At 45.7% G+C, this 12,143-nt stretch overlaps 1 protein-coding gene across 4 annotated transcripts in view; it reads right to left on the bottom strand.

Annotated features, from left to right (window-relative positions):
- The window catches only part of PALD1 (phosphatase domain containing paladin 1), a 201,381-nt gene that overhangs the window by 109,086 nt on the left and 80,152 nt on the right, over positions 1-12,143 (bottom strand). For all 4 annotated transcript variants that reach the window (XM_030570349.1, XM_030570352.1, XM_030570351.1 and 1 more), the window contains exons 8-10: positions 4,913-5,064; positions 3,216-3,312; positions 1,677-1,781 (exon numbers count right to left, since the gene is read on the bottom strand). In XM_030570349.1, the coding sequence (XP_030426209.1) occupies positions 1,677-1,781; positions 3,216-3,312; positions 4,913-5,064 (354 nt within the window). The remainder of the gene's footprint in view (positions 1-1,676; positions 1,782-3,215; positions 3,313-4,912; positions 5,065-12,143) is intronic.

Here is a 12,143-nt window from a genome sequence, read left to right as displayed (position 1 = left end):
CCCGGCTGGAGCTCCAGCCAGAGCGCGGCAAGCCCCGAGGCCCCGCTCTCCCGGCTGGAGCTCCAGCCAGAGCGCGGCAAGCCCCGAGGCCCCGCTCTCCCGGCTGGAGCTCCAGCCAGAGCGCGGCAAGCCCCGAGGCCCCGCTCTCCCGGCTGGAGCTCCAGCCAGAGCGCGGCAAGCCCCGAGGCCCCGCTCTCCCGGCTGGAGCTCCAGCCAGAGCGCGGTAAGCCCCGAGGCCCCGCTCTCCCGGCTGGAGCTCCAGCCAGAGCGCGGTAAGCCCCGAGGCCCCGCTCTCCCGGCTGGAGCTCCAGCCAGAGCGCGGCAAGCCCCGATGCCCTGGTCTCCCGGCTGGAGCTCCGGGCCTTTAAACAGTCTCCAGAGTCCTGGGGTAGTGAGGGGCTCTGAGGGCTATTTAAAGGGTCAGGGCTCCGGCTGCCTGCCTCTGCCACCCCAGTCCTTTAAATAGCCGCCAGAGCCCCACCACCCCCATGCATTCCCCAGGGCTCCCACGGCTATTTAAAAGGTCCAGGGCAGGGCAGAAGCTGGGGAGCTCGGGGCCCTTTAAATGGCCCCCAAAGCCCTGGGATAGCAGGGAGCTTGGGGGCTATTTAAAGGGCTGGGGCTCCAGCTGCCTCTGCTGCACCCTCTGCCTTGCCCACACCAGCCCCGCTCCCCCTGCCTGCAGCCAGCTCTGCCCCCCGTGCCCACAGCCAGTCCCTGTCAAACCCCCTGCCGTGTCTCCAGTCAACCCCTGCCACCCACCCGTGGCCCTGTCCAAAGCCAGCCAGCCCCACACACACTGCTGCCCGCACCAGCCCTGCACACCCTGCCCTGTCTCCAGCCAACCCCTGCTGCACCCCTCTGCCTGAAGCCAGCCAGTCTCTGCCTCTGTCTCCAGCCCTGCCAACCCCTGCTGCACCCCCTCGCGGCCCTGCCTGAAGCCAGCCCGCCCCACACACCCCCTATCTCCAACCAACCCCGCACCCCTTGCCCTGCCTCCAGCCAGCCCCATATCCACTGCTGCCCTGCAGTTCCAGGACAGCAACCCTGCACACCTGCTTCAATGAGGTGGGCATGGAGCAGCTGGGACTCACACATGTGAAACAGCAATCATTAAAAACCAAACAGCAGCATATATGATGCAATGTACATAATTTATAATTTTATTATTTATACAGTTATGGAAAGTAAATAATATATGAAAGAAATGAAAGGGTTTTTTTTCCTTTTTTTTTTAAGTCATCCTTGCCAGGGCCCCGCCGAAAATGTTCGAATTGGGTCCCGCACTTCCTAAAGCCGGCCTTGCTCCTAGAGGCACAGCTGTCAGCATGAACACGAGTGTGATACAGATATCACCCAGAGAGGTCAATATCCACTGGACGAGCTGACACCCTTCCTAAATTAGAGGGCAGGAAATTCTTCTTCTGCAAATAACCAAGCTACTGTTTAAAATGCTAAATGAAGCGAGGAGAGCTGTCAATCTGGTGATTTTCATCAGCACAAAATTCACTCCAATTTTTTTAAAAATAAGTACATCACCTGCACTATCCTATTTGTATTTCACCCCAAAAAAGTGCCTATTCTCTTAGTACTAGATTTTTTGTTTTTTGTTAACAAAATATGAATTATTCTCTTCAATAGGCACCATGTTTCTGTAGTTTGGCTCCCTCCATTACCTGAATCTGGTAATCTTCTCCAATCCCTTCCAATTTCTTCTTATACTCATAGATGGCTTCCTTCATGTCATGCATTTCAGAGCAGCAGGAAATGGCACTGTCCACCTTGGAGAGATCAAAAGGGAATTCAGTAACTGAAGGTAAGAGATGAGATTTCACCCTCTCCCAGCTGTTCCTACTTAAGTCAACAAGATTCTTTTTATTGGCCACAGTTGTATCAGAACCCACAATTCCTTGCTCTAATCCATGGTCACTACTTCTGACCTTATGAGAAAGAAACTGTGACTAAGGCCAGGGCTACACTACAGACTTTTGCCAGCATTGCTATGTCAGTCAGTGCTGCAAGGAGGTGTGATCTGTGACAGACAAGCATGCAGGCAAAATCCGCTCATGCAGACGCAGCTATACCAGCAAAGCTGCACTTTTGCTAGTATAGCTTGTTTCACCCAAGAAGGGGTTGGGGGGGGGCATGCAGGAATAAGCTATGACAGTAAAACTGCAGTTTTACTGGCATAAGCTGCATTTACACTAGGAGTGTTTCGCTGGCATACGATCCCCATATTCTTACACTGGTACAGCGCTCCTCGTGTAGACATAGCCTAAGGCCTGGCCCACCCTTGAAAGTTTTACTGGCTATGTCAATTAGGGGTGTGATTTTTGCCAGCACTGTCAGAGCATGGTACAGTTAGAGCAGCACAACCCCATTAGTATTGTCACACCACCTCACTGGTGGTGGTGGTGGTGGTGAGGTGCCTTATACTAGTATAGCTTATTGCTGTTCCCAAAACTGAACAAGCAATGTCAGTATAAACACTTTTATACTGATACTATGGGGGTTGTACTGTTCTAACTGTACCGGTACAGTTAAAGCAACAAATCTTTGACATGCCAACAAACCTTAACTCCCACCTCTGGGTCCACAACAAACCATGTTGCGATACATGGATGTCTACTGAAATATTAGGTGGTTCCTCAAGGAGAAATGTTTATAGGCTCTGATGAAAGCTATGCCCTGACTTCCACACAGAAGAAATAAACCATTGGCATAAAGCCTATGAGGGGGCTGAGGAACTAGGGAATGCCAGCAGACTCCTCCCCACATAGCACCTATAACACAGCACTGCCCCATATTGTCTGAAGAGGAACGCATGATACTAGTTGTCTATAGCTAAAGAGCACAAGTAAAGGATGAAATAGTGACATAAGCATCTCAAACTCCAGGAGATCCATATTGTGCTGGGACTGGCAGCTGAAGTCATCAGTGACCCCTTTGTCTTTGCCATAAGTGTCCCACCATGGGATTGTTTTACACTCAGTACTATACCAGAGCCCCTGGCCACTCAATAGAGGTAAATTTTAAATCCTAATTGTTGCTGACATCTTTTTATGAAGCTGAACACATAGGAAACATGCAGGGGGAAATCCAAGATTTTGTGCTGCAGGACGCATCCCTTTCACACAAGGGATGCATACCTGCCTGAGGGCCACCAGCATGAGATATACCTACATATGTAACCATAGCCACAGACACACACTTACCTCCTCAACGATTTGTTGGCCTTTTGGTACCATGTCAATAAAGTTCTGAATAACCTGAAATCGGTCCCTTGACAAAGTATTAGCAGGATGTGGAAGGCTGTAAATAAGGAAGGAAAGAAACAGAGTAAGTTTGAAGTTACAGTAACCTTCATCTCTTCTGTCCCTCCTTTTGCTTTTCTTTTACATTTATGCCAGTTTAAAATCTTAGAGGAAACTATCCTGTTTCACATAATTCATCCTAGTATCCAGTAGGCAAGATAGTGGACAGTAGCTGAGCTTACAAGTGTCTTCCATTTTGAAAGGTTCTAATAGTTTGCTCTATGTTGAAAATAGGGAAATGCTGAGAGAGAGAGAGAGAGTTCTGATTCCAGAACAACTGCATTTTGTATTTCAAACGTCTTTGGATTAAAGAGATATGATCCATCCATTTGATTGTACTATTTTTATATTAGGTATATTTAGAATCCCTTTCCCATGAGCATGGGGTCCATAGTCTTCATTTTTGTTTTCCTCCAGGATGTGTGCTGTTGACAGGTAATCATCCTAGGCTATTTTGAAGACAGCTGTCAGAGTCTACACAGATAGCATAGCCTCAGAGTCTGAAAGCCTTCCTCAGAAAGACAGGAGAAACTGCTCCTGGGGAAGCTACAGATAAGGGTATGGTGATGTTCAACCCTAAAGCGGCTTTCTCAGGAGTGGCCAAGAGAGGGGAGTGTATTGTAAATGGCCCGGGAGCTCCTATTCACTGTTATGTATAAGTGGTTAGAACACAAGAGTAAATGAGGCATTGGACAGAAGGTGATGTTGTTGGGAATAGCCCTCCACACCCCCACAAGAGTGCTACTGCTGGGCACGCTCTCTACCCTCCCAAATATGTTAATGAAGGGAGCCCCACGCCCAAAATGACACTTAATGGGAATATAATGAAATCATCAATACCTTTACTCACATTCCGGTCTCTAATACAGAGACCAGAGCACCAGCTCTCCTCGTGCACTCTCTGTGGATAGAGTGAATGAGACAGACTGTGCCTGGCTTCTGGAGCAGGTCATGTCGGGAGAGAGACCAGGAATGGAATAGCTGTGGTGCAGTGGCTGAACTGAGCTTGTAGTCAGCCTGTCTCTTTTCGGAGAGATCACACTATAGCCAGGTCTACACTATGGAATTACTTCAGTATAACTACACCGCTCAGGGATGTGAAAAATCCCCACACACCCAAGCAACACAGTTATACCAACCTAAGCACCGACGCAGACAGCACGATGTCAGTGGGAGGGTTCTCCCGTGGATGTAGCTACCGCATCTTGCAAGGGTGGATTAACTGCGCTGATGAGTTAACTCTATCCTGTTGGCACAGAGCGTCTTCACGAAAATGCTACACCTGTGCAGCCGCAACACTGAGTGTAGACCTGCCCTCACACTGTCACACAATCAAAATCACAAAGGTTTGAAAAGGGCCCTGCCCCTTGCAAAAAAAATTTTTTTAAAAAGAATTGATGAAAATGTCTACAGTAATTCAATCCTTCCTATAAAAAGCACCCTCAATACATGCACCTTTAGCAATTAACACGCGAGGGTTGTTCTTAAATACAAGTTCATTATTTAAGAAGCTCTGGTACTAAAGGAAGCCCTCAGCACTCTCCTCCCCATTTCTTTCCACCAGCTATCTAAAAGGGGAGGGGTGAAGGCATGCTTACTCTTGTTTCTGTGCTGCCCCCTTGCGATGATAAAGCACCAGAGTGCCTAAGACCATGGCGAGGTTGGTCCTGCCAACGCCAGTCTGACAGCTGAAGAGTAAAGCAGGAGGCAGTCTGCTGGGGTCCTGGAGCAGTAGCAGGTTTGGACTCTCCTATAAATGAGAAAGAGACAAATGTATCATCTCTCACACAGAACATCATAAAATGCTTCACAGTGAATACATTCAAGCAGCAAGGAGACTACAGTACGCAGCTCAGTATTTATAAGACAAACATTAAAATAATATTACTTGGTGCTTCCATAGTTCCATCTCGAGATCTCAAAGATCATTACAAAGGGAGTTCAATATCATCGTCATCATTTTCACATAGGGAAACAAGGGGATGCAGAAATTAAATGACTTGGGTCACACTCACACTCTGGGTGGGTCAGTGTCAGAGCTGGGACCAGAACTCAGGGTATGTCTACTTTTAAGCTGGGAGGTGGGATTCCCAGCTTGCATAGACATACCCCTGCCAGTTCTGCTCGAGTTAGTGCCTAAATCAGCAGCATGTCTGCAGCCACACAGGCAACTTCTTGGAATATCTGCCCAAGTACATACCCAGGGGACTGTATTCTGGTGACTAGCCCATGCCGTCACAGACATGGCTATTTCTAGGCACTAGCTTAAGCACAGCTAGCGTGGGTACATCTACATGAGCTGGAAATCACACCTCCCTGCTCATAGATAGATGTATCCTCAGATTGCCTGACTCAGTCTTGTGCTTTGACCACGTCACCTTCCTGGACTCTGTAGCTCTCAGAGCTTGAATTAAAGAGGAGCTCAAAAGCCAAGTTTTGCAGACAGCAACTGAGTGGATGAAAACTGGGATGGTAGAGACCAAAAAGGATCTATTTGTTCCCTGAAAGTACATCTGGGGACAAATACCAATCACCAGAGGATTCCTGAAATGGGATCTGAGCAGGTGGGAAGTCACTAAAGCACAGAATGACAAATAGAAAGGCACAAGGTTAACCACAGAGGATGTTTTGCCATTTTAGCTGCTTATTTTGCATGGTCAAGTACTTCCATGAGGGAATGAGACAGCGCATCAGGACTGCTCACAAACATAGGATGGTGCCTTCTGGCATCAAAATCTATGAACACAGAATCATAGAACTGGAAGAGACCTCGAGAGGTCATCTAGTCCAGTCCCCTGCACTCAAGGCTGGACAAAGTATTATCTAGCATGTAACTTCACCAAAAATAAGACACATACCTAAGACTGCATTGAAGAAAATCAGAAAACAAAATCAGTGGCTTTGCCGGGCACATAATACAGAAATGTGCTTTGAGAGAAATGTTAAATGACAGAGGTAGAGTTTTGCCATGAGATGTGAACTGCTCCCTTTTGATGCTATTTGACTGGGCACCCACTGCTTCTCCCTTCCTACTGATGCTCACATTATTAAACTTAAGGGGTGAAATCCTGGCCTCACTGAAGTAAATGGCAATGAACTGTTTCCCAAACATTTCCATGGCAAATCCCAGAAGGAAGCTCCCCTTGGAATTTGATTTAGCTTATAAAGGAGCAAGGAAGCAAAGGAGGAACAAATGGGATAGATGGGTTGGCTAGGAAAGTTTCAAACTAATGTAGCCTCTTAAAAAAAAAAAGAGCTTAGGATACTCTGGGCAGGATTCCAGTGCAGTGTACGTGTAATGGTCAATTGTGAAATGTAGAAAAATCCTTTACGACATGGGCGACTAGTAACTGCTGATAGCAAGAGGGCACAATTTAAAGATTATGGTGGTATGCAGCAGGATTCAAGGCAGGTACTCATGAGACAAAGGCGTTGTTGGTTTCTAGCGCTACTTTTGATGTCATGTTTTACAATACTATGAAATAGCAGATGGAGACTGTTCTAAAAGAGAGCTACGTATGACAAGAACTGAGATTCTATGTCTCGCACGTGCATTAAAAATCTTAAGAAAGTTTTCCTGGTATATGGCTAGCATTAAGGCTAATTTGTATGTTGCTGACACTTGAAATTATTTTTTAAAAAATGTATCAGGAAGTAGCCGTGTTAGTCTGTATCCACAGAAACAACAAGGAGTCCGGTGGCATCTTAAAGACTAACAGATTTATTTGGGCAGAAGCTTTTGTGGATAAAAAACCTCACTTCTTCAGATGCAGGGGAAAAAAAAAGAGCACTCTCAGAAATTCTTATGCATTCTGTCATTTGCTTCTTTGGTGTGCTCACTATTACCTTAGAATAAAGTGCCAGAATCAGTCTTGTGAATAAATATAACCCCAACACAACTGCATAATTATATGTAATTATAATTACAACCAAACCAAGTGAGGTTTTGATAGAAAAATCATCCATCTTTATTTGAATAAAAACACTGTTTGGAGTGAAGTCCTATCCCTCGTTCACATTCCCAAACACTAAGATAACAAATGATTTATATTAGCACACTGGATGCACAAGCAGAGAGCTGTCCCTTAGGTCTGTAATACCAGGGACAGATAGTGGTGTGATCATCTTAGGCCAGGTTTATCTTCTCTATCACCAATGACCTGCTACTTTCTGTTTGGCTTTGGGAGCAGAGCAGATCTATTGCATCTCTCCACCAGACACCAGGTTCTCCTTAGCAGCCCAATTTTTGGACACCTATTGTGTTGCTCAGTCACTTCAATTATACTTGACCTGCTTGCTTTATGGTTTAAGCCTTCAATTTCTTTTTTCATTTTAGTTTTTGTTACACTAAAGTGCAGGGAACAAACAATAACTAACTGAATGTTTGTTGAGGATTTCTGGAACAATGTAAGCCATATGATATTTTTGCCGCAGTACAGAAAAATAATTAAATCTACCAGGCCAATTTTGCCCCTGGGGTAATTTCACTGGAGTCAGTGGAATTACAACAGATTAATTGTACCCCTAGCTTTTAAAGTGCAACAAATATTCTATACCTTTCAATACCTCACTGTATACAATATAGTATAGCATACCTTCCAATACCCACTGTACACAATATGCATAGCTTCCAAACCATCTAATACCGTCTAATGCCCCACTCTGTATACAGTATTTTCAAAGCTTGTAATTTATAAGCCCCTATTAAGTATCCATGTATTGTAATAGAAATAATATTGATGTATCCATCCATGTAACACTCAGCTACTGCCGGGGTGGGTGCAGTAAGGTGACCCAGGATCTCTGCACACCTGGGGAGAGAGCAGCTAACACCACTTTGTCCTTGTCCTTTCTTGGCAAACTCTTTGCAGTGAAAACATTACCATCAATGCTACTTTCTGTATTTCCAATGTGAGCTGGAAGTGGCTCTCTTGTTACATAGCAAGACCACCAAAATGCTACTATAGGAATAGGGCGCATACGCTGTAGACCTACAGAAACCAGAGTGCTAAAGCAAACAAAACCATCTGACCTATCCAAACTTCTTCAATGAAAAGACTTTACACACGAAATAAGGTGCCACCTCGGACCGTGCTGCTAAGGGCATAACGTGAAAGGAGGCCATCAGCTAAACATGCTGTACAGCTCTTGCAGCACTAGATACAAATCACACTCCCAGCAAAAACAGGAGAGGGATTTGTGGCTCCTCTGAGAGTCAGCAACTGCTTCTGTCTCAAGGCTAGGAGAGAGGGTGAATAATGAAAACCAAAAGACACATTGCTGGAAAACACATCCATAGCCCTACTTGCTATACAATAGAGCAATTTCCCTCTTTAAAGCCTATACCTGAGGGAAGACTAGAATGTGGGGATATGACATTCCTGTCTAGACTAGGAAATAGATTGTATTGAAAAACGTGATAATTCAAGCATGTTCGCAAACACGTTTTTAAACACTGCCTATTTTCCAAGTTTAGACCTGCCCGTTCAGAAGAGGGCCAAGGAAACAAGGAAGGGGCATTGGGCATGTTAGAAAGTCCCAGTTCAAACCACTTGAGCATCCAACCAGAGAGCTCAAGCAGTTACACCCCATCCCAGAGAACTCATCTGGCCCATGGCCTTGAGCTGCTCTTGTTAACCCCAATAGTAGGGGCTTTAGCAAGATGAAGTTCACTTGTCTGCAGACACGATGGCATGAACAGAAAATCCCTGGGAACTGTGGTCCTACCATATTTAATCCTAAGGGATTGATCATGTAAGGGAGGAAATCCAGAGTATTTTAATTCTGACATGGATTCTGGGATGACAATGGAGTGAGCAAGCATTCACCCCTGAGCCACCACTAGGTACACAGACTCTACTCCACTCTTTTCCTACAAGCCAGAGGGGTGCTCAGTGCTTCTCTTTGATTCAGTCAGATGTCTCCCATCCATCCAGGCCACATGGCTGTTTCCTTGCTACTGCCACCTCACCCTACCAGACTCCCAGCCCTGGCCTATGCTGCCCATGATCCCCACAATCATCCCCCGTGTCCTCAGCAGCCACCCCACTTCCTCCCTGAGCCCTCCCCTGAGGCCTCCAATTTTGCCCCATCACTGCAAGAAAGACACTCACCAGAGCAGGGCACTACCTGAGCACAGCTGTAACTCTCCACCCCCTCTGGAATGTGCCCCCTACCAGCCATCTGGGGAGGGGCATGTGAGCATTCACGCCCCTCCCTATCTTAGCCCCTGCTTTATGACATAGTCACGCTGACAGTCACAGTCTCTCTATGATGAGCATAAAACAAAAACAAAGCAAGTCAGAGTGTTGATCTTTGGAACTCCTCTAGCACAAGTCTCCTGATTTTCAGGGCAGAGCATAAGGCCCATCTCAGTTCTCAACCTTTTGTCATAGATGCTGTTTGGGAGAATGTTGGGGGGGTGGGTTTGTTTGTTTGTTTTAATTATTACAAAAGCTGCAGAAATTAGGTCCTCTCTGCGTCACAGCTGATGTCTGCACATTGAATTGTTATTATTAGGTGCATTTTATAAATTAGATTAATAAAAAATAAATACACTCAAAGTAAATCAGCTGAACTTGGAAGTGCAGAAATAGCATTTCTACCAAGTAAAGTAGTCATCTTGTGCTCTGGGTCTCAAGTAGGGAATGTCTTCACTGGGACCAAAAATCATTTCCGAAGAGAAAAAGCAAATTCCCCAAACCGTCTTGAAACTTGCATATCCCTGTTCCTGCCTTTCGGCCTCTTCACACTCTCTAATTAGCCTGTGAAGTAATTAAAGCAAATGAGAGCGCTCAATTCTTCATCTGTTTTGTGCTGCTCATTACCATGGAATTATGATGTGCTCTCAGTGAGATCCGACCTCAGGTCAACCCTGAGATTTCAGGGGTGGATCACTCCAAAATTGCCCAGGTCCGTATGCTCACCCTGAAGCTCTAGCTGTGCCCACCAGTGGTGGATTAGCCAATGCCCATGCCCAGGAGCCCCAGCCAATTGGAGAGCCCTGAAAAAAATAGGCACCCCCCACACCTGGCTTGCCCCTCCCTGCCTGGCACTCCTCCGCACCGGGCGGACAGAGTGGAGCAAGCCCCCACACTCCGACCCTGCTCTCCGGCAGGAGTGGAGGGGTGGGGAGAGCTGCAGGTGAAAGGAGTTGGGGAGGGGCCCCCACTGACTCTGACCCAAGGCCCCACAAAGCCCTAATCTGCCCCAATGCCCACTGTTGGAAATAGGATTCAGGGTTAGATTCGTCTGACAGTGTGTGACAGAATACACCCTTTTATTCACATCCTACACAGTATTGTAATAATCTTTGTACAAGATATGCTTTGTGAGATATCATTTGAAGCCTAATAATTCATTGAACAATAACATGATGTTGAAATGTATGTCGTAATACTATATATAAAGTTAAACATAAACTGAAATTAAGTCTGAAATGTGTTTGTTTACCAAACAAGCCTAGATAAACCAGCTTCTCAAAGACAAAAGAAGATGATGCCTCTAGCCAGGTGTCATCAAAGTTGATGGGCAACCACCTATCAAGCAGCCATTCTTTGGTGGTGGTTGGGGGGGTAAGGAACAAATAGATCTGCATCTTAGCAAACAGCAGCATGAAATCTCTTTCACCACGAGTCTCCATAACTCCAACTTCACACCGGGAATGAACTTTACCTAAGTTAGGAAAATGCAATTCTAAGGGGGACTGGACTATAACCAGTGAGGGACAAAAACACTCCAAAGTCTCTCCCGCTCTCTCTTTCACCTAAGAAAACAAAAGAAACAGCCTTTTGACTTTGCAAGCAGATCCTTGCCTGAGAATTCAATCAGCAATGTTACTGGGAACGTGTGGTAAGGGAGTTCACCTTGAACCAAGTCTAATTTGTTAAGTTTTAGTAGTAGGAAGCATTTTCCCTGTATTTCTCTTGTAACTTTTTCTGATTTTAATGCTTTACATTTGTTCTCACTTAAAACCTATCTTCTTGTAGTTAAATACTTTTTTTTATTCTCTAATCAAGGCTAATCCAGGGTTGTGAACTGGGTGGAGAATTCCATTTAGGGTGGCAAACTGTTCTATCTTTAGAGGGGTAATGGACCTAATATATCTGGACTGTCCAAGTGAGGCTGGACAGTGCAATACACACAATTTGGAGGAAAATCCGAGACTGGGAGTGTGTTCGGGTCACCCTACAAGTGGTAACCCAGGCAGGTGGAAGCTAGTGTGTGTCTGATGTGTGGCTGGCAATCTGCAGCTATACACAGACACTGAGGGTGTTACCTGCATGCTGGAATGCTGTTTATGAGTGGCCAAGGGGGGATATAGAAAGCATTGAGAGACACCCAAATTTGCCAGGCATGGGTGAGACAGCCCCTCACTGGTCTTGATTGCACCATACAGAATGTCATACTGAGTACAACAGCTCCTAATTTACAGGACTGATGAGAATTAAGCCGGAGTTAGTGATTAAGTGAGCTTTAGTCCAAAAGAAGCTACCATACCTCGGTCAAGACATCTGGAGACATTCTATCCAAATTACAAACAGCAGAGAAATTAATAGCTAAAGTAAATGGTCTAGGGAGAAAAAAAAGGCAGAGTGGGAGGTGGTAGAGGAAAAGAGAAAATAAATTTTGTATTTCATTTGGTCTTATGGGAACAAGAAGCACTTAGAGCTCTCTGCATACAAAAACGGTGAGGTTTCCAACAAGTTGAGCATGCCCTCTGCTACATCCAGCTCCAAAAAAGACAGAGCAAAAAGGAGAATGTGTGAAAGAACATGAAGCAGGAGTTTTGGAAGAATACAAGCCCTCAGCATGCACCTCAAACAGGAA

The sequence above is a fragment of the Gopherus evgoodei genome, chromosome 7 (genome assembly GCF_007399415.2).
Source record: "Gopherus evgoodei ecotype Sinaloan lineage chromosome 7, rGopEvg1_v1.p, whole genome shotgun sequence".
Lineage (NCBI taxonomy): Eukaryota > Metazoa > Chordata > Testudines > Testudinidae > Gopherus > Gopherus evgoodei.
This window is presented reverse-complemented; position numbering and strand designations above follow the sequence as displayed.